Source organism: Bos taurus, chromosome 7 (assembly GCF_002263795.3).
Source record: "Bos taurus isolate L1 Dominette 01449 registration number 42190680 breed Hereford chromosome 7, ARS-UCD2.0, whole genome shotgun sequence".
In the NCBI taxonomy this organism is placed as follows: domain Eukaryota; kingdom Metazoa; phylum Chordata; class Mammalia; order Artiodactyla; family Bovidae; genus Bos; species Bos taurus.
Window position 1 is genome coordinate 5,615,428 of NC_037334.1, and position 19,289 is coordinate 5,634,716.

Sequence of the window (19,289 nt, forward strand, 5' to 3'; positions counted from 1 at the left end):
CTTCACAACAAGACTGGAGAAGGGACATGGGTGGGCAGGCGAAGGGGGCAGGACAGGGCATCTGATCTCTTCTGGAGCTGAGCGATGGGTGCCTGGGAAGCCCCTAAACGTTTCTGTCCGCGTTTGTATTTCCAACTCTCAATAATTGAGTTAATCAAATGGACTGTTTAATGTGTCAAGATTCAGATTAGCAATTTTTCCCAAGACCCCCCACCTCCAAGTAGAACATAAAATCCTCAGAAGCAGAGCAGGGCACCGCCCTCACCCTGAGGGGTCCCCCAGGATGCCAGCCCAGAGCCCCCACCCTGCCCTACTGTGTGATTCAGGCAACCAGCTGAACCCCTCCCGGCCCCGCCTGTTCAAGGTGAGGGCTGCTGCTGCTGCTGCTAAGTCGCATCAGTCGTGTCGGACTCTGTGCGACCCCATAGACGGCAGCCCACCAGGCTCCCCCGTCCCTGGGATTCTGCAGGCAAGAACACTGGAGTGGGTTGCCATTTCCTTCTCCAGTGCATGAAAGTGAAAAGTGAGAGGGAAGTCGCTCAGTTGTGTCAGACTCTTAGCGACCCCATGGACTACAGCCCACCAGGCTCCTCTGTCCATGGGATTTTCCAGGCAAGAGTACTGGAGTGGGGTGTCATTGCCTTCGGCAGCACCTCCCAATTTGTCAGTCTCTGGACACACCCCCTTCTCACTCCTTCTTCCACCTGGAGGAAGGTACTAGCACCTGGATTTCCACCCCCACCATGGCACTGAAACCTTCCGGCTGTCTCCTCTCACTGAGGAGGGCAGAGAGAGGAAAGGACTTGTCTTAACCCCTACCTGCTCTGCAGGACAGTGATGCCCTCCACCTCTGCCTCATGCTTACCCCACCAGGAAGCATGACCCATCCATTTGCCTGCAGCTACCAGCAGGGAAAACCTTTCCGGCACAGGGTGTGGGGAAGGCAGCATCTTAAGGAGCTCAGGCAGTCCGCGTCCAATCCTAACTGCATTAGAAGCCTCAGTTTCCCTACCTGCAAAATGGGTGTGATGCCTTTGCCCGCTCCCAAGCAGCTATGAGGATACAAGGAGCTTACATGTTGAAGGTTTAGTCTCTGGCCGGACAGAGAGCATAAAGCACTGATGACCCCCTCCGAGCCCCCTCACGTCCCTGCAAGAAAGCCATTCAGAGAAGTAAAGCGGACGGGTGGGAGGAGGGTAGGGGTGAAAGAGGGGCGGGGCCTGACCGTGCAGTTGTACTTGACGCAGTCATCCCAGAAGCGGCTGGCTGAAAACTTCTTGCGCAGGACCACCGTCAGCCCATAGATGAGACACTGACCCACGCCCATGATGTTCCCTGCAGAGAGTGGACTCGATGAGGGGTCCCCGGTTCCCCGCCCCCTTCCCCGCCCGAGCCGCCCCGTGGTACCTGCCGAGTGGTACAGGGGCAGACAGTCGTAGAGCACATCTGCTGCCTGCATGCTGTAGGAGTAGTGCCCAAATGCCGCGATGCGGTAGTACCTGCGGGGCAGGGAGTGCAGGGGCTGGGGCCCACGTCCCCGAGAAAAGCGTGGGAGTTGGGGGGGGCGGGGAGCGTGCTGGATACTGGGGACACAGCAGGGACCCAGGCAGAGCCAGCCCAGCTCTTACCGGCCTTAGAGGCTGGAGGGTGAAGAACATGCAACAAAGAAAGGAAATGATGCTTGGTGCCATGAGGAATATAACAGAGCAACAGAGAGAGGCTGAAGGGGACAAAACCAGGGAGGCTGGGGTATCCTCTCTGGGGAAGTGACTGAGACCTGGTAAGAAGGAGCTGTGGGGAGAGCTAGGGAAGGGCACGCAGGTGAAGGGCAGAGCATATGCAAAGGTCCTGAGGTCAGAAGCAACCTGGCAGGTTGGAGGAATCAAGGAGAGAGTGAGCAAAGAGGCAGAAGGGGAAAATGACATCAGAGAAGTGGCAGGTGGGGCACAACACGAATGAGGCTTCTTATCCAAGGGCCAAGGTAAGTACAGGGCAGTTTGGCATAAGTTGGGATATCCTATGGCCGTGGAGGAGAGGAGGGCTGTTGGGGGCAGGAATGGGGGCAGGAGGAGGCTGAGGAGGGGCAGAGGACAGCACTGGGTCCTGAGATGGGCTGTGGGTTTTACCCAGTTGAGATCAAGATGCCCACAGGATCCTCAACAAGAGCTGGGGCGCAGGTAGGGGGGGTGGGGGTGGCAGGCAACACCCACGGGCCCCTCACCTGCTGTGCACGATGATGGCAGCCTTGGGCAGCCCCGTGGTCCCCGACGTGTAGATGTAGAAGAGTCGATCTGAGAGAGACACGGGTGTTGGGGACCAGAGGCTGGGCTGGGTGGGACGAGGGGACAGGATAGGCACGGGGATCCCACCTGCACTCACCATCCATGCCCTTGCCAGGGGGCTGCGCCAGGGGGGCTGTGGAGGTCTCCTTCAGCAGTGGGTCCAGGAGTTGGGTGTCCGGGAAGACACCATCAGGCCCCACATCTCCAGAACAGAACTTGACCAGGCTCTTGCCCAACTCCCCGCTCATCTCCGCCACCGCTGCGGCGCGAAACACGTCGTGGTTGAAGATGGACAGGTGCCCCTCCCAGGGCGGGGGAAGCACCGTCTCCCTGCCCTGAGCAGCCCCAGGCCCCCACCGAGAAATGCTACCCACACCCGGCCTCACCCGCCGCCAGCTCCCCTCCGAAGACCAGGGCTTTGGCGCCCGAGGTGCCCAGGCAGAAGGCCAGGGGCTCCCGCCGCAGGTTCACGTTGAGCAGCGCGGCCTCCACGCCTGCCTTGGCCAGGCCCAGCCAAAGCCCCACAAACTCAGGCCGGCCCTCCATGAAGATGGCCACCACGTCGCCCGGCGCGAAGCCCAGCCGGCGGAACAAGTTGGCCACAGCGTTGGAGTAGGCATCCAGCTGCGCGAAGGTCCAGCACGCACCGCTGCCCGCGTCCACTAGCGCCAGGCGCTCGGGCTGCCGCTGAACCACCGCCTGGAAGATCTGTGGGATGGTGTGGCGCGCGCGCTGGTGCCGCCGCAGCTCCAGGCGCACGCGTATCAGCACGGAAAGGCCGCTGGGAGGGGGGATGAGGAAACGGTGTCACTGGGTGCCCCACCCACCCCAGGATACCTCCCCAAGCCTTGGCATCCCACACAGAGAGGGCAGAGGAAGAGACCCCAGTTCCCTAAGGGCGACGAGGGTTCAAAGAGGATGCTTGGGGTGCCGGGTCTCTCGGAGGACGAAGGGCAAAGGGCTATTTACCAACCAGCCTAGAAGGAGGCGGATTCTCAAAGCTGGCCATGCAGTGTTAGAGTCACCCTGTCCTCCCCCATCACAGCCTGCCTGGTGACCCTCAGAAGCCAGGGCCCAGTCCTTCTTTCTCCTTACTGGGGGATCCAGAGTACCCCATGCTGACTCCACACCGCCTCCAGCCTGGACTCCTCATGACCTGCCTGCCTCAACTGGGCCCTGGGGTCCATCCCTGAGCTGGGTGGCTGCCCCACTCCCAAGTCACTGAATGGCACTAGGCTGAGTTGGCTGAGTCATCCAGCTCGGGTGCCCCCACCTAAGGTGGGGAGCTGCCTCTGCCCCAGGTGGGGCCAGGAGACAGGCTAGTGAGAGGCCCTAATGGCAGGTGACTTGTTCCTCTGTCCCCACCTGACAGTGGATACAAGGCGATCAGAGGTCCCAGGGGAAAGGAGAACTCCAGGAGAAGGAGCCAGCCTCCTGAATGACCCTGTCGGGATGAGCAGCCATCACTGACGCCAGGCCGTGAGATGAGTGAGACTTGAACTTGTTTGTATTGTGTAAAGCAAAAGTGGCGGCTTTTAGATCACAGAACCAAGAAAGCCAGAATTTCCTAGTGCAGGAGCTCAAGAAACAAGTGGTCTCCTGGCTTTATCTGGCTCCCTGCCCCACCATCCAGAGCCCCTGGCTCTGAGAGGCAGCTTGGTGCTGGGATAAGCCTCTGGTGAGTGAGGACCTGTTTGTTAGAGCAGCTTCCTCTGCCCTGACCAATACAAGTGGTCTTGACTCTCTGCTCCCGCTTTAGGCTTCATCTGGCTATTGTGTCCCACCAGTGTTAGTGTCAAATTGGTTATCAGAACCATCCTTTGTGGCCCTACTGCTTCCGCTGTGCTGCTTCCTTAATTCCCTGCAATGGCTTCCTCAGACTCAACAGGTCCACAACAGACCTCAGCGTTTTCATTCATTCATTCATTCCCTCTGTCCTTAATTCATGAAGGCAGCTGATGTGTATCAGGGCCTACTGTGTTTTGTTTTTTTCAGTTTGAAGATCTAATTGGCTTTATTTTTGTTTGTTTTGTTTCAGGATTTCTTTTTTTCTTGGTACCAGCACCTACTGCACGCTGGGCATTCTTGGCTCAGAGATGACTAGATCCAACCCTTCGAGGCTCATAGTTTTCCCAGGAGAGAAACCCCCTCTACATAAATGAATGAGCATGAGGAAAGCGCTAGATGATGACAAGGCTGTCAGAGTGACGTGGGTCAGAATGCAGGCAGTGGTGGCCCCGGAGAAAGCCAGGTAGGTCAGGCCTGTGCAGGGCCTCGGAAGTGAAAAGCAGGGTGTGAATGTAAAGCCAGGTTCACAGCCAGTGCAAAGGCCCTGGGGTAGGACTGGACCTGGGGAATGGAGGAAGACAGGGTCCTGGGTGGGCCAGGAAGGTCTGTTAGAAGAGGGGATGGATCCACACAGCCACCTGCATCTGCAGTTTTTAAAAACAAGAGGTCAGGGTTCTGAGAGATTTATGAGACTTCCTGTTGGGGTCAAGCTGCACATCCCGAGAGTCCCTGGAGGGCCCCTCTAGCTGCCCCTGTGAAGGGACCAGGATCCTGTGGCCCTTGTGACTTGGCTCAACCAGAGCACCTGCACACACGCCACCTGCCAGCACACTGAGCTACACACAGCCCCACACACCTGCTCACTCTCTGGTGACTCCTTTCACCACCTCCCCCAGGGGCCTTCCAGGGCTCGGGCCCTGTGCTGTGCCCACTGCTCCCCCATCACATCCCCAAAGGGGGCCAGTCTGGATTGGGTGCTGGCTGGGCTCGGGGAATGTTCTCTTGTCCACCCCAAGAGCCCTCCCTAATTCCCTTTACCCGCCCCCCACCCCCATCAAAACCCCTGTGTGAAGCCACCCTGTTGAGTCCGTTTTCCCCAGGGTTCTGAGCAGCCAGAGAAGTTACATCTGCTCCAGCCAAGGATGTAGTAGATGCTCAGTAAACAGAAACTGAATGGCTGTTCTTGCCTGAACTCAGAACCTGGTGTGCCTGCCCTCTCTAGCAGCCAGCACAGGAGCACAGACTATTCCATTCATCCCCAAATGATGAGCACCTGCTGTGTGCCAGGCCTAGGGAGACCCAACCCTCCTCCCCCTCTGTCCTCCCCACAGATTTCCCCTCACTCACTCACTCCAGCCTCCTTGCTGTTGCTTGAGCACACCTGGCATGCTTCCGCCTCAGGGCCTTTGCACAGGCTCTGCCCTCTGCCTGGACCACTCCTCCCAACATCCAAATGGCTCCTCCCCCACCTCTGTGAGGTCTTGGCTCAGATGCCACCCACTCAGGTGGCCATTCCTGGACCCCCATCTGTTACTGCACCACCCCCTCCTCTTCCCTCTCGGGTCTCTGCTTTCTTGTTCTGTTTTCTGGCTGCGTTGCATGGTTTCTGGGAATGTCACTTTCCCAAGCAGGAACTGAACATGGGCCATGGCAGTGGAAGCATGGACTCCTAATCACTAGGCCACCAGGGAACTCCCTCCTACGTTTTTTTTTTAATTATTATTATTCTTTGGCTATGCCTCAAACCATGTGGGATCTTAGTTCCCCACCAGGGATCAAACTCACAGCCTCTGTAGTAAAAGTGTGAAGTCTTAACCACTGGGCTGCCAGAAAAGTCCCCTCCCTGCTTTGTTTTTTTAACATGGACTTACAGTCTTTAAAGGGCTTCCCTGGTGGCTCAGATGACAAAGAAACTGCCTGCAGTGCAGAAGACCTGGGTTCAATCCCTGGGTCAGGAAGATCCCCTGCAGAAGGGAATGGGAACCCACTCCAGTATTCTTGCCTGGAGAATTCCATGGATAGAGAAGCCTGGCAGGCTACAGTCCGTGGGGTTGCAGAGTCAGACATGACTGAGCAACTAAAACACACACACACATATACACAAATGCCAAATGCAGTTTACTCGTTCACCATTTGCCTCTGAGTTGTCTCTCCCTGCTCCTGGTAGACAGGACTTCTGTCTTTTTCATTCTCGGCCCAAGAGAAACAGCAGTGGAGGAGACAGACCAAGGTTCACCCTCTTGGAGTAGAGTGAGCCTGCCACAAATAATCGCATGGGACACTTGGAGGAAGGGAGGAGTGTCTGGGGCTCCCAGGCCAGGCCTGAACCTCGCAACCAAAGGGAGCAGCTGGCCAGACCCTGGTCAGATCCTTGGCAAAGGCAGGGGCAGCCACACATGAACAGGGTCTCAGGGCAAGGCCTCTCTGAATAGGGACCAGCAATGGAGACCGATGTGAAGAGTGAGGACAAGGAGTCCTGGGCAGCTTCCTGCCCACCGGGTCCCTTTGGGTGCCTGCCCTGTTACTCTTGGTGGCTGAATGGATCCTTGTAAGTGAACACCTCCAATTGGAGGGTTCCCCTCATCAAAGTCGCTGTTTGCAGCAGCCTGCTGAGGGGGCCCAGAGGAAGCAACTCCCTCTGCATCTGACTAGGAGCCTGGCACATAGTGGGTGCTCTGTAAACAGAGGTTGGATGGTTGTATTCACATCCCTGAACATGAAGCCCAGAATCCTGTCCCCTCCTGGCAGCCAGGACAAAGGCAGAGTTTCCATCATTCATCCCGGAAGCAGTGAGCACCTATTGTGGATAGGTGACCTGATTCAGTGGAAGAAGGCAGATCAGTGGGGGCCTGGGGTGGAGGGCAGGGACACCAACAGCAAAGAGGCAGGAGAGGTCCTTGGGGAGATGGGAATGTCCCATATCTTTCTGAAATGATTAATGCAGCTTTTACAAATACTTATTTATTTATTTGTGGCTGTACCGGGCCTTGTTGCTGTGCATGGGATATCTCCGGTTGGGGCTAGTGGGGGCTACTCCCTATTTGTGGCATACAGGCTTCTCATTGCAGTCACTTCTCTGGTTGTGGAGCACTGGCTCTAGGGCAGGTGGGCTTCAGGAGTTGCAGCTCAAGGGCTCTAGAGTGCAGGCTCAGTAGCTGTGCATGTGACCCCTCGGCATGTGGGATCTTCCTTGACCAGGGACTGAACCGGCATCCTTTGCATTGCAAGGCAGATTTTTAACCACTGGACCACCAGAGAAGTCCAGGAATGTTCTATATCTTGATAGTGGTGGTAACCTGGGTGTGATACCCCAAGCCCCACTTGAACACTTAGAATGGGTACATTTTATTATAGGTAAGTTACACCTCATAAACAATCCATGAAGACAGAGCAGATTAGTGGTTCCTAGGAGCTGTGGAAAGGGGAATGTGGAATGACTGCTAATGGGAACAGGGTTTCCTTTTGGGGTGATGGAAATGTTCTGGAATTAGAGCTAACAGTTGCACCACATTGTGAATGTACTCAATGTTGCGGATGGTAAATTATATGCATTTTACTACAACAAAAATTACTGAAACTCGTGAAGCCTATCTGTGATAAGGTTAAAAAAGGGAGCCCTTGCCTTCCAGAGATATACTCTGGAAAACTAACAGATGAAAGTATGTGCCGCTGAGATTCAGACAGAGGAGGAAGTGGGTGGAGATGAGGAAACAATCATATGAAGATCACGAAGGCTGGGGGGTTGGTCACGTGGGCTTATTACATTATTCCTTCTACTTTTGCAGCCTTGAATTTTCCAGAGTAAAATTTTTAATACAGAATTTTAAAAAATAAATTTTTTAAATTAAATAAAATAAATTTTAGTTTAAAATGTTTCCATTTTAAAAATTAAAATTTTTTAATTTTTATTTTTTTGTCCACACCATGAGGCTTGCAGGATCTTAGATCCCTGACTAGGGATCAAACCTGGGTGCCCTGCAATGGAAGCATGGAGTCCTAACCACTTGACTGCCCAGGGAATTCCCTAAATTTTTAAAAATTAAAAAAAAATTAAAAATCAATTAAAAAAAATAATACTTTAACTCTCCAAAGGCTCCCATTGTTTTGTTAATCATATGCCTTCCCTGTGTCCTGGGAAGCCCAGCATGGACCGGCCCCATGCATCTGACCACCTCTTCACCCTTCATTCCCCCAGCTTGCTCTTGCCTCCTTCCCTGATCTTCAGCAAGTCAAAGGTTCCTGCCCTAGGGCCTTGGCACAGCTCCCACTGCCTGGAGTACTCTGCCCTAGGCCCCTCATTGAGGCTCAAGGGTAATTTGCTGCACAGCAGTGGGTAACAGTGGGTAAATACACTCCCAGTTCCCACCCCTATATGGTTTTATTCCTTCAAAGCAATCATCACAATCTGAAGCTGTGGGTTTCAGTTCTTCCTCTGTGGGTTTCCTAAGTTCTTTGTCTGTTTCCATGACAGCAGGCACCCCGTCTGTCTGTCTGTCTGTCTATTGTGTCCAGAGCTGTAATTCCAGCACTAGAGATAGGGCTTGGAATGTAAGGATAATGCTGGTGTCCCACAGGCTGACCTGAATGCAACCCAGTCTCTTCTGTCTATGTGACTATAGTTGTGGAAGAGTGTCCCCCAAATTCATGTATACCTGGAACCTCAGACTGTGACCTTATTTTGAAACAGGCTCTTTGTAGATATAATTAAGGTAAATATGAGAGGAGGTCTTTCTGATTGCCTAGGTGGGCCCTAAATCCACTGACAGGTGTCTTTATAAGAAGAGAGAGGGACGTCCCTGGCAGTCCAGTGGTGAAGACAGTGCACTTCCACTGCAGGGGATGTGGGCTCGATTCCTGGTTGGGGAACTAAGATCTTGCATGCTAGTGATGTGCGTGGCCAAGAAGTATTGATCTTAAAAAAGAAGAAGAGAGAACACAGAGACACAAGGGAGAAAACCCTGTGGAGACAGAGGCAGAGACTGGAGTGATTCAGCCACAAGCCAAAGGCACCTGGAGTCCCCAGAAGCTGATTTTGGCTTCTGGTCTCCAGGACTTTGAGACAAGTTCCTTTTGTTTTAAGCTACCAGGATTGTGGCACTTTGTTACAGCAGCCCCAGGACACTCATGGGACCCTGGTGGGTACATCCTGCACTGGGCCTCTTGGTTAATGGAGACAATAAGATTCTATGCCTTCCAGGTCACTGGGGGATAAAAGAGATGGATGGAGACTTCTAAGGACAGGGCCTGACATGTCTTACATTCTCAATAAATTCTGCTGCTGTCCTGTCCTCAGGGAGGTATGCACTATCAATAAGAAATCAGAATTGAATTAGCATTTTATCTGCCCAGCAACTTGTCTCATGCTCAGTCACTTCAGTCGTGTCCGACTCTTTATGACCCTATGGGCTGTAGCCCTCAAGGCTCCTCTGTCCATGGAATTCTCCAGGCAAGAATACTGGAGTGGGTTGCCATTTCCTTCACCAGGGGATCTTCCCAACCCAACATTCAAATCCGGGTCTCCTGCATTGTAGGCAGATTCTTTACCATCTGAGCCACCAGGGAAGCTCCCAAACTTGACTCATACCCACCCTGCAAGGAAGTTCAGTTCAGTTCAGTTCAGTCGCTCAGTCATGTCTGACGCTTTGCAACCCCATGAACTACAGCACACCAGACCTCCCTGTCCATCACCAACTCCCAGCATCCACCCAAACCCATGTCCATTGAATCAGTGATGCCATCCAACCATCTCATCCTCTGTCGTCCCCTTCTCCTCCTGCCCTCAATCTTTTCCAGCATCAGGGTCTTTTCAAATGAGTTAGATCTTTGCATCAGGTGGCCGAAGTATTGGAGTTTCAGCTTCAACATCAGTCCTTCCAAAGAACACCCAGGATTGATCTTTAGGATGGACTGGCTGGATCTCCTTGCAGTCCAAGGGACTCTCAAGAGTCTTCTCCAACACCACAGTTCAAAAGCATCAATTCGGCGCTCAGCTTTCTTCATAGTCCAACTCTCACATCCATACATGACTACTGGAAAAACCATAGCCTTGACTAGATGGACCTTTGTTGGCAAAGTAACTGCTTTTTAATATGCTATGTAGGTTGGTCATAACTTTCCTTCCAAGGAGTAAGCGTCATTTAATTTCATGGCTGCAGTCACCATCTGCAGTGATTTTGGAGCCCCCAAAATAAAGTCAGCCACTGTTTTCCCATCTATTTGCCATGAAGTGATGGGACCAGATGCCATGATCTTCGTTTTCTGAATGTTGAGCTTTAAGCCAACTTTCTCACTCTCCTCTTTCACTTTCATCAAGAGGCTCTTTAGTTCTTCTTCACTTTCTGCCATAAGGGTGGTGTCATCTGCATATCTGAGGTTATTGATATTTCTCCTGGCAATCTTGATTCCAGCTTGTGCTTCCTCCAGCCCAGCATTGGACTTCCCTGGTGGCTCAGAGGGTAAAGCGTCTGCCCACAATGCGGGAGACCTGGGTTCGATCCCTGGGTCGGGAAGATCCCCTGGAGAAGGAAATAGCAACCCACTCCAGTATTCTTGCCTGGAGAATCCCATGGAGGAGCCTGGTAGGCTATAGTTCACGGGGTTGCAAAGAGTCAGACACAACTGAGCAACTTCACTATCACTGCAAGGAAGAAAGAGGAACAAACAAGTTCCAAGAGTGGGGGCCAGCACAGAAAATCCCCAAGGAGTCTAGGAGATGGGGCAAGACATCACCTGAGAGCCTTGTGCAAACACTGATTCCTCAAGTGTCTGTCCCAGAGCTCTGAGCTCCAGCAGAACCCAGAGGAAAGAAGAAGTGGCCTGGAGTTGACAGCTTTGGTACCACCTACCCACTGTGGCACCTGGGCAGATCCTGCCCTCTCTGGACCTCAGTTTCCCTACTTTGAATCAGAAGGCTAAACGTCACAACCTCTAAAGTATTCTTCAGCTCAGCAAAGTATAGGTACTGCCATCATCCCATTTACAAACAGGAAGCAAGGCCCAGAGTGGCAATGCCTCCGTACATGGGGAAACAATAGGATTCTTGGCCTAATACCTGTCAAGTGTATTAAGTGCCCAACCAAGTAAAAGGACTGAGTAAGAGGGATTTATCATTACTCGGCCCAGTCCTGCCTCCAGACTTTGCGCCTGGTGTTCCCTCTGCCTGGAGCAGGTCTTCCTTCTTCGGCTTTGCAAGCTTGGTCCCTTCTTCTTTGACCACCTGTGCAGGGTGCCCCATACCAACCGCCCTGGCTGAAGTAGTCAAGCATGAACCCTGACACCCCCTTCATGCTGTATTCTTCATGTCACTTGCTCTCTTTTCAAAAAAATAAATTTTATCTGTTTATTTTTATTTTGGGCTGTGCTGGGTCTTCACTGCTGCTCGGGCTTTTCTCTAGCCGTGGTGAGCAGGGGCTACTCCAGTGGCGGTGCACAGGCTTCTCGTTGCGGTGGCTTCTCTTGTAGACACAGGCTGTAGGGGCAGGGCTTCAGCAGTTGCAGCGGGTGGGCTCAGTAGCCGCTGCTCGTGGGCTCTGGAGCACAGGCTCAGTCGTTGTGGTGCACGGGCTTAGTCACTCCACAGCACGTGGGATCTTCCCAGTTCAGGGACTGAACCTGTGTCTCCTGCACTGGCAGCTTGGCTCTTCCACCACTGAGCCACCAGAGAAGTCCCCTTCCTGTCACTTTCTGATGTTTAAATTATTTCCTTAATTCCTTCTCAAGTGTCCTTCTCTATGCTGTGGGCTCTGGAGGACACAAAAAGTGCCTGATGTGTTCACAGCACGTCACAGTGACCCCGGCATCCCGAAGCCCAGATTGGGTGTGGTGCTCAGGAGGTCCTCAAGACTGGGTACAACAAATTACTTTCTCCGTTGAAGACTAGCTGGAGCCTGACAATCTCACCAGCACGGCCAAGGCCCCACATCACACACCTGGAACAGTGCAGTCCTCTCCTCCGAGTCTCCCACCTCCACCCTGGGCCAGGCCCCACCCTGCATGTGGGGGGGGGTGGTGGTGAATGGTGGCCCCCCAAAGACACATGCAAGTCCTGACCCTCCAAACTTGTGAATGAGCCCTTATGTGGAAAAAGGGTCTCTGCAGATGTAACGAAGTTGAGGATCTTCAGATGAGATCCTCCTGGATTTAGGGTAGGCCCTAAATCCAATGGGTTTCTCTGGTGGCTCAGATGGTATAGAATCCACCTGCAATACAGGAGACCTCGGTTTAATCCCTGGGTTGGGAAGATCTCCTGGAGGAGGGCGTGGCAACCCACTCCAGTATTTTTGCCTGGAGAATCCCCATGGACAGAGGAGCCTGGCAAGCTATAGTCCATGGAGTTGCAAAGAGTCAGACATGACTGAGCGACTAAGCACAGCTAAATCCAGTGACAGGTGTCCTAAGAGACAGAAGAGGAGACACAACCACAGAGAAATAGGCCGTGTGAAGGCGGAGGCAGAGATTGGACTGAGTGATGCAACCACAAGCCAAGGAACTGCCAAGGATTGTTGGAAGCCACTAGAGGCTAGGAGAGAGGCATGGAACAGATTCTCCCTGGGGCTTCCAGAAGGCCCTACCCACACCTTGACTTCAGACTTTGTGGGTGCGTGCTAAGTTGCTTCAGTTGTGTCTGACTCTCTGTGACCCCGTGGACTGTAGCCCACCAGTCTCCCCCGTCCGTGGGATTTCCCAGGCAAGAATACTGGATTGGTTTGCTATTTCCTTCTCCAGGGGATCTTCCCATCCCACAAATCGAATCCCCGTCTCTTATGTCTCCCACATTGGCAGGTGGGTTCTTTACTGCTTGTGCCACCTGGGAAGACTCAGACTGCAGGCCTCCACAAATGAATTTCTGTTGTTATAAGTCACCCAGTTTGTGCTACTTTGTTCTGAGAGCCACAGGAAACTAACACACACTGCTTCATCTCCAGCCTTTGGTTGTCTTCCTTACTGTTCTCACCCCTATGCCCCACTCAAGGGGAGAGAGGGGTGTGTGTCTCCATTCCCACTATCTGGGAACAAGAGCACTTCCTGTCTGGCTGCCCCAAATCCTCCTCACCAAGCCACCATCCTCCTCTTTGCAGGTCAGCCTGGCTGTGCTGCTTCCCTACTCAGAACCATTCCCTGGGAACATAAGACTCTTCTGCTCAGTGTTTAAAGCTCTGGAAATCTGGCTCTGACTCCATAAGTGCCCAACTCACAGACCCCCTGCCATCACAATAGCTCCTTTCACACCCCCTGCAACATGGGACACAGTAATCCTGTATTCCCTTTCTTCTGTCCAAAGAAGTTGTCAGCATGTGATGGCTGGAGCCACAGCAGCCAATCTGAGACCATGAGGGTAATCAACTGGAGACACCACGCCTTTGCAGCAAGGATGCCAGAGCAGAAAGGCAGAAGGAACCTGGGTCAACAGAACATGCTGAACACAAACTGATCAACCATCTGAAGCCATCTAATGTCCCAATACCCCACTGCATGTGGCTATAAATGTGCTTTACTACTGATGCCACTTCTAATTGGGATTCCCACTATTTGCAGCTGAAGCCTCCTCACAGAGAACGCCTCCCCAGAGGAGTTGATCCACATGTGCAGCGCACCTCCATGAAGGATGACAACATGCTGGACATCATGACAGGAACGGGGACACACAGGGGACCAAGGCGGTGTGACCCCTGCCACCATGGGTCTACAGTTAATAATCAAGGAGAAAGCAAACAAAAACCATTACAGTTTTATATGTTTCCTAAGAAAAAAGCAAACAAGATGATGTGATCAGGCACAACCAGGACCAGATTTCACCCACGGGGACCGGGGAGCCTTGCCTGAAGAAGCAACATTTGCACTGAACTCTGAAGGATAAGAAGAAATCAGCCATAGGTTAAGCTTGAGGGAAAGCATTCCAGATGGAGGGCTCCATGAGTGCAAAGACCTGGAGGCAAAAAGGAGATTGGCAGATTTAAAAGAGAGCAAAGGCCCACAGGGGAGAAAAGAGAGTGAAGCAGAGACTGGGTAGAGAGAGCACGGGGTCAGGAATATCTCTCATGGCTCTGAATCACTCCACTAACTCATGGACTGATTTTGGCACATTAAAGTCACATGGGGGAAATGACAGCACATTATTCATTTGCAGCTTCCAACAAGCAGAAGATGGATATGTGTGCTCAGTTCATGTCCGACTCTTTGTGACCCACTGGACTATAGCCCACCAGGGGCCTCTGTCCATGGGATTATCCTGACAGGAACCGGAATGCGTAGCCATTCCTTGTTCCACAGGATCTCCCTGGCCCAAGGATGGAACCTGGGTCTCCTGCGGCTCCTGCATTGGCAGGTGGATTCTTTACTACTGAGCCACCTGGGAAGCTCTGAGTAGAAGATAGGAAGGAATCCAAACACCCTGCAGTAGGTGAGGGATTAGATGAACATCAGCTCGAAGTTACAACAGAAAGCTGCACAGGAGAACGGCACCCCCACTGCGAGGAATGAGGAAGGACCCTGAAGGTAAATGGGAAAAGTCAGTGCTGACCTCCTAGCAAAGGCAGCTGATTGAGCACCCAACACTGACTGATCATCACACCTCCCTGAATCCCCCCAAACAGCTAGTAAAGGGTTTATTTTTTTAAGTTTTTTGTTTTATTTGTGGCTGCTCCACACAGCATGGAGGCGCTTAGTTCCCTGATCAGGGGTTGAACTCGTGCCCGCTGCAGTGGAAGTTTGAGGTCTTAACCACTGGACCACCAGGAAAGTCCTTAAAGGGATTTTTTTTTTTAAGTGTGTACTCAAAGGACTGGTAAGATGGGCGTAGAGACCAAATCACCTCACTTTGAAAAGCTGGGAAACAGCAGATAAGAGGTGGGGGCTCTAGGAGATGGGAGAAAGCAGAATCCTGGGCTGCAGGATTGGTAGAGATCTGTTTAAGAAGCCCCTTCTGGGACTTCCTTGGAGGTTCAATGGTTAAGACTCTGTGCTTCCAATGCAGCGGGTGTGGGTTCCATTCCAGGTCAGGGAACTAAGACCCCACATACCACATGGCATGACCAAAAAATAAAATTAAATTAAGAATCTCCCTCTGTGAAATAAATGTCATGAGGATCCACGTACAACATAACAACTATAATTAATAATACCTCACTGCATATTTGAAAGTTGCGAAGAGAGTAGATCTTAGAAGTTCTTATCATAAGAAAAAAAAATTTTGTCACTTTGTATGGTAATAGGTGTTAACTAGATTTACTGTGGTTAATCATTTCATAATATACAAGATACAATATATATAATGTAATCATTTCATAATATACATAATGCACTTTACTTCTCAAAAATTCACTTTAATGCCTCTTCACTTATGTGAAAGACCTAAATGAGTACCTGTTTTTGCTAACCAAAAGAAATCCAAAGAGGACTTTCACTTTCAAGGTAAAAGGCAAAATGTGAAAACAGCCTTCAGTGTTTGTTTTACAGGGAGCTGTTACAGGGGCAGCATGAACCCAAAGGAGCAAGACAGGCACCGCCAAGCCCCTTACGCTGGAACTGAATACACTCGGCATCCCAGTATCAAGCCACTATAGCTTTGAACTCTGTGAGCACCTGACTTTTACCTCAGTTTCTTTTGTGCATCCATTAGCAAGATGCATCCTAAGGTAATTACTTCTTTGCATTACATCATTTTGGCTAATGAACAGTTTCACGGGAATGCTCTATTTTTGTATAGCAGGGGAAACCTTTATGCAAATAGCAAACCATTATGTTGCCCATCTGAAACCAAGAGTATTATACGTCAGTATCTCAATCAGGGCTTCCCTGGTGGCTCAGTGGTAAAGAATCTGCCTGCCAGTGCAGGAGACAGGGGTTCGATCCCTGGTCCAGGAAGATTCCCGTGTGCCATGGAACAACTAAGTCCCTGTGCTGCAACTCCTGAGCTTGTGCTCTAGAGCCCGGGAGCCACAACTACTGGGCCCATGTGCTGCAACTACTGAAGCCCGTGCCCTAGAGCCTGTGCTCTGCAACAAGAGGAGCCACTGCAACGAGAAGCCCGCACACTGCAGCTAGAGAGTAGCCCCTACTTGCTACAACTAGAGAAAAGCCTGCACAGCAGGGAAGACCCAGCACAGCCAAAAATAATAAATAAAATTTTAAAAGAAAGTGGCCCCTTTGCCACCCAGGAGGAGACTGAACATCCAACCACGGGATGGTTTCTGGGTGGGACACTTTCCTGCAAATGGGTGTTAACATTCACCTGCCAGATACTGAGCTTCCAGCCCGCTTCCCCCTGTGCATTCCTGGGACGCTGCTGGTGGGGTCTCTACCCCAGGCAGAAGACCAGAATAGCTTCCTATGGGGAAACGTGACCAGGCCCAGAGGAAAGACCTGAAGACACTGCACTGCGGTTTCCCCAAAGCACCACCCAGCCAGGTGGCCCTCATCATGAAGCTCAGTTGACAAGACCCCTCGCCCCTTACACACACTCATGCTGAGAGCTTCTGATTGACATTATGACCAAAGACTACCAGACTCTTGGGGAGCTCCTCTAACAGGGATGATGGAGACTAAACTAAACAAAGAAGAAAATCTCTGAGGAAAAAAAGATTGTGCAAAGAGGAAAAGAAAACTAATAAAGTCATTAATATTCCTGAAGATGTAAGAAGATTTACTGCATCCATGAAATAAGAATAGAATGCTATTAAAAAAAGCTTTCAGGGAATGAAGAAAAAAAAAGATCCTGGAAAATTTAAATGTGAGGGCACCATAGAATATACAACATACAACATGACCCTAGTGAAAAATATGGATTTAGTCTTCAGCAATACGCGAACCGTGAACTTCCAGATGTTCAAGCTGGTTTTAGAAAAGGCAGAGGAACCAGAGATCAAATTGCCAACATATGCTGGATCATCGAAAAAGCAAGAGAGTTCCAGAAAAACATCTATTTCTGCTTTATTGACTATGCCAAAGCCTTTGACTGTGTGGATCACAATAAACTGTGGAAAATTCTGAAAGAGATGGGAATACCAGATCACCTGACCTGCCTCTTGAGAAACCTATATGCAGGTCAGGAAGCAACAGTTAGAACTGGACATGGAACAACAGACTGGTTCCAAATAGGAAAAGGAGTACATTAAGGCTGTATACTGTCACTCTGCTTATTTAACTTATATGCAGAGTACATCATGAGAAACACTGGACTGGAAGAAACACAAGCTGGAATCAAGATTGCCAGGAGAAATATCAATAACCTCAGATATGCAGATGACACCACCCTTATGGCAGAAAGTGAAGAGGAACTAAAAAGCCTCTTGATGAAAGTGAAAGAGGAAAGTGAAAAAGTTGGCTTAAAGCTCAACATTCAGAAAACGAAGATCATGGCATCTGGTCCCATCACTTCATGGGAAATAGATGGGGAAACAGTGGAAACAGTGTCAGACTTTTATTTTTTTTGAGCTCCCAAATCACTGCAGATGGTGATTGCAGCCATGAAATTAAAAGACGCTTACTCCTTGGAAGGAAAGTTATGACCAACCTAGATAGCATATTCAAAAGCAGAGACATTACTTTGCCAACAAAGGTCCATCTAGTCAAGGCTATGGTTTTTCCTGTGGTCATGTATGGATGTGAGAGTTGGACTGTGAAGAAAGCTGAGCGCTGAAGAATTGATGCTTTTGAACTGTGGTGTTGGAGAAGACTCTTGAGAGTCCCTTGGACTGCAAGGAGATCCAACCAGTCCATTCTGAAGGAGATCAGTCCTGGGTGTTCTTTGGAAGGACTGATGCTAAAGCTGAAACTCCAGTACTTTGGCCACCTCATGCAAAGAGGTGACTCATTGGAAAAGACTCTGATGCTGGGAGGGATTGGGGGCAGGAGGAGAAGGGGACGACAGAGGATGAGATGGCTGGATGGCATCACAGACTCGATGGACATGAGTTTGCGTGAACTCTGGGAGATGGTGATAGACAGGGAGGCCTGGCGTGCTCTGATTCATGGGGTCGCAAAGAGTCGGATACAACTGAGCGACTGAACTGAACTGAACAATAATGTATCAATAATGACTTATCAATTGTGACAAGTGTACTATACTAATACAAGGTCTTAAAAATAGAGAAAACTGCAGGGGATAGGGAGGGAGTATATAATACTTTCTGCTCAATTTCTGTAAACCTATAACTCACAATAAAAAATGAAGTCTTTGTAAAAAAGAAAAAACATAATTAAAAAATCAATAAAAAGTTTATTAATTTGAACAAATGATAACATAATAAAAATTTTAAATGTGAGAGCATAAATTAAACATTAATAGAAGGGTTATAAGTAATTTGAAGAAATATCATAGAAAGTAGAATAAAAAGACAGAGATGGAAAATAAAAGAGAAAAGATAAGAAAATTATAGCATCAGTCCAGAAGATCCAAAATCATATTCAACAAATAGGTATCAAGCTAGACATTGTTCTAGTAACTCAATAACAGGAGTTCCAAGAAGAACAAAGGAAGGAAAGGTGAGGAAATCACCAATCACAGGATTAAAAAAACTTCCTTGACCTGAAACCCCACCAACAGATTGTATGATGGATGGAAATAGCCCACTATTTTGAAAAGATCCCACAAGCTTCCAGAAAGCAAAACAAAAAAACAGGCCACTACGAAGGATCAGGAACCAGAGGGTTTTAGACTTCTCAGTAATAACCATGATATGAGAAGAAAATAAGAAATGCCTTCAATTTTGAAGGAAAATAATATCCAAACTAGAAGTCTATACCCAGACCATCAATCAAGTGTGAGGGTGGAAATAAAGATATGTTCATATATGGAGGGTCTCAAAAACTTAAATTCCCATGCATCATTTCTCCCAAAACTAATAAAGATGTGCTCCCACTAATTAAGAGAGTAAACCAAAGAGGAGGACTACCAGGAACTCAGAAAACAGGGCATCCAGCCCAAGACAAAGTGATGCTAATCCTCAGGAAGATGGCTAGGCGCAAGGCTGGGGTGATGGTTACACCCCAGGTGGAAAGGGAAATTTGCACAGTTTGGACAGATTGGAGGCTAGAACAGAGATTTCTCCAAAAAGGTGAAATTGGAAGCCCATCTGATACTATAAACATAAGAAGAGAGAGAGACAAATGTGTGGAGTTTGAGCCCGAAGTAGAGATAGATACATAGAAAACTAACAAATACAAAGGCAATCAATAACTCCAGAGAAAATACATAAAATTATTTAGCTTATATTAAAAACA

At 50.0% G+C, this 19,289-nt stretch overlaps 1 protein-coding gene across 2 annotated transcripts in view; it reads right to left on the reverse strand.

Annotated features, from left to right (window-relative positions):
* Positions 1 to 19,289, reverse strand: part of SLC27A1 (solute carrier family 27 member 1) — a 39,264-nt gene that overhangs the window by 10,054 nt on the left and 9,921 nt on the right. For both annotated transcript variants that reach the window (XM_059888130.1, NM_001033625.2), the window contains exons 3-7: positions 2,669 to 3,063; positions 2,380 to 2,541; positions 2,222 to 2,291; positions 1,408 to 1,499; positions 1,226 to 1,335 (exon numbers count right to left, since the gene is read on the reverse strand). In XM_059888130.1, coding sequence (XP_059744113.1) covers positions 1,226 to 1,335; positions 1,408 to 1,499; positions 2,222 to 2,291; positions 2,380 to 2,541; positions 2,669 to 3,063 — 829 coding nt within the window. The remainder of the gene's footprint in view (positions 1 to 1,225; positions 1,336 to 1,407; positions 1,500 to 2,221; positions 2,292 to 2,379; positions 2,542 to 2,668; positions 3,064 to 19,289) is intronic.